The sequence below is a fragment of the Tupaia chinensis genome, unplaced genomic scaffold (genome assembly GCF_000334495.1).
Source record: "Tupaia chinensis unplaced genomic scaffold, TupChi_1.0 Scaffold000511_1, whole genome shotgun sequence".
NCBI lineage: Eukaryota > Metazoa > Chordata > Mammalia > Scandentia > Tupaiidae > Tupaia > Tupaia belangeri.
This window is the reverse complement of record NW_006160024.1, coordinates 3,629,723-3,632,288: the sequence shown is the minus strand read 5'-3', so window position 1 is coordinate 3,632,288 and position 2,566 is coordinate 3,629,723. Positions and strand designations below refer to the sequence as shown.

Here is a 2,566-nt window from a genome sequence, read left to right as displayed (position 1 = left end):
AACTTTTTATTTCTCACATGTAGACTATGGTCTAGCATTTATTTATTTATAATTTGGATAGTATGAAGGAGGGCATGAGTTATTTTTAAATCCATTATATAGTAAGAGGGCCCCACTCTCTTCTCTCTTTCTACACTGCTGTACCAACCAAGGGATTTGCATACTCTCCCCTAGGGAGCACCTTTCCTTGCAAGTCTAAGATAAAAGTCAGCTCTGATCTCTGGACTGCCCAGGACTTTCCAATTCAGCTCTCAGTATGGGGTTCTCTGCTCAGCTCCTAGGGCTGCTATTGCTCTGGGTCCGAGGTGAGGGCACAGAGGGCTGAAGGGGGAGAACAGTTGGGAAGGCGAGCTCTGCAGTCCCCACTGTGTTCCTTCTCATGTGTGCTCTGTCATTTGTGAGATGCGCCTGACTTGTCTTCTAGGATGGGACATGTGAGGTTTGGGTCTTTGACAGTGAGGAAGGTTCCAGAAGGTACAAGACCTGTAGCATGGTGAGGATAGTCACACAGAAATTGGGTTTGGTATAGTATACTTACAAATTCCCCTGTGGGCTTGCAGATCTTGGATCCTTTTCAAAAATGGAGTATTCTGGCGTATCGATCAAAATGTCAAGAAGATTATACAGCCTGAACTTTTAAAAATGTGAATGATGCTTGTATATAATCTTGCATTTCTCTCTCATTATTTCAGGATCCAGTGGGGATGTTGTGATGACCCAGACTCCACTCTCTCTGCCCATCATCCCTGGAGAAACAGTATCTATCTCTTGCAAGTCTAGTCAGAGCCTCCTACACAGTGATGGAAACACCTATTTGAGTTGGTTGCTGCAGAAGCCAGGCCAGGCTCCACGAGGTCTGATATACCAGGTTTCTAACAGGGAGTCTGGGGTCCCTGACAGGTTTAGTGGCAGTGGGTCAGGGACAGATTTCACTCTCAAAATCAGAAGGGTGAAGGCTGAGGATGTTGGAATTTATTACTGCCTGCAAGCTACACATGTTCCTCACACAGTGATACAGCCCTGAACACAAACCTCCCTGCTTGGAGTGGCCCAGCTGCCCTCATGTGCTCTCTGTCTGGGGAGCAGCACAGCAGTGCTGTTTGTACCCAGAGTGCCCTGCCCACAACTCGGGCACCCTCATGGAAACTTTTCAAAGATAGACCATATGATAGACCACAAATCAAGACTGTACCTATTCAAAGACATTGAATCTATATCCAGCATCTTCTCAGACCATGATGGAATTAAACTTGATATTAATTTCACCAAAAATCCTTGAAAATACACAAACATACAGAAACTAAACAACCCCTGAATGACTTCTCAACTAATGAAGAAATTAAGACTGAAATGAAAAGATTTGTGGAAATAAATGATAATGAGTACATATGGACACAGCAAAAGCAGCCATAAGAGAGATATTTATAACAGTTAGTCCTCATAAGAAAAAAATGGAACGGTGACAAATAGCCAACCTAACATCATGCCTCAGGAAATTGGAAAAACATAAACAAAAAAACTAAAAAAATGGAGAAAAGAAATAATAAACATTCAAACTGAAATAAATGAAATAGAAAATAAACTATACAAAATATTAATGAAAGTAAAAGTTGGTTCTTTGACAATATTAACAAGATTGAGACTCCATTAGCTAGACTGATTAAGAGAAAAGAGAAAAGAGAAACAAACCAGATTAATCAAATTTGCAATGAGACAGGCAATAATAACACAGACAGATAGAAATACAAAACATCAGTGGCCAGTAGTTAAGGGTGCTGGACTCCCACATGGCTGACTGCAGTTATAGTCCTAGACTTGATGGGTTGCTTTCTCTCTCTCTTTCTCTCTCTCTCTCTGTCCCTCTCTGGTCAAATAAAACACATACATAAATAAGGTTAAATAAAATAATTGTTAAAAAAGAAATAACAAAGCATTCTTATAATATGAGTGATTATCTGTCAACAAACAGGAGAACCTAGATGAGATGGGCAAATTTCTGGACAAATACAGTCTATCAAGATTAAATCAGGAGGACATAGAAAGCCTGAATAGACCAATGAAAAGCAATGAGATTGAATCAGTAGTAAATATACTCCTGACAAAGAAAAGCCCTGGTCCCAATGGATTCACTTGTAACTTCTACAAAACTTTTAGGGAAGAGTTAATTGTTATTCTACTCAAACTATTTCTAAAGATCCAAAAGGAAGGAAACCTCCAAAATTCATTTATTAAGTCTTCATCATCCTCATTCCCTAACCAGATAAAGAGATGTCAAAAAAGGAAAACTACAGAACAATATCTCTGATTAATATACATGGCAAAAACTCTCAACAAGATACTTGCAAATCATATCCAACGACATATAAAAAACATTCATCACAAACAAGGAGGCTTTATTCCAGGGATATAAGGGTGATTCAACATATGCAAAACCATAAACATAATACACCATATTAACAGAAAGAAAGGTAAAAACCATATGATCATCAGGACCAGCAGTTAGCGTAATGGCTATGTCGCTGGACTCCCACGTAGTCGACTGCGGTTCGAGTCCCGGACCCGGCGG

General features: G+C 39.8%; 1 gene segment (V, D, J or C); it reads left to right on the top strand.

Moving 5' to 3' along the window:
* The first annotated feature begins 248 nt into the window (after positions 1–248).
* On the top strand, positions 249–1,024 carry LOC102497991 (immunoglobulin kappa variable 2-24-like). The segment is given in 2 exon segments: positions 249–305; positions 693–1,024. Coding segments are annotated over 2 exon segments (381 nt in total).
* Positions 1,025–2,566: the final 1,542 nt, after the last annotated feature.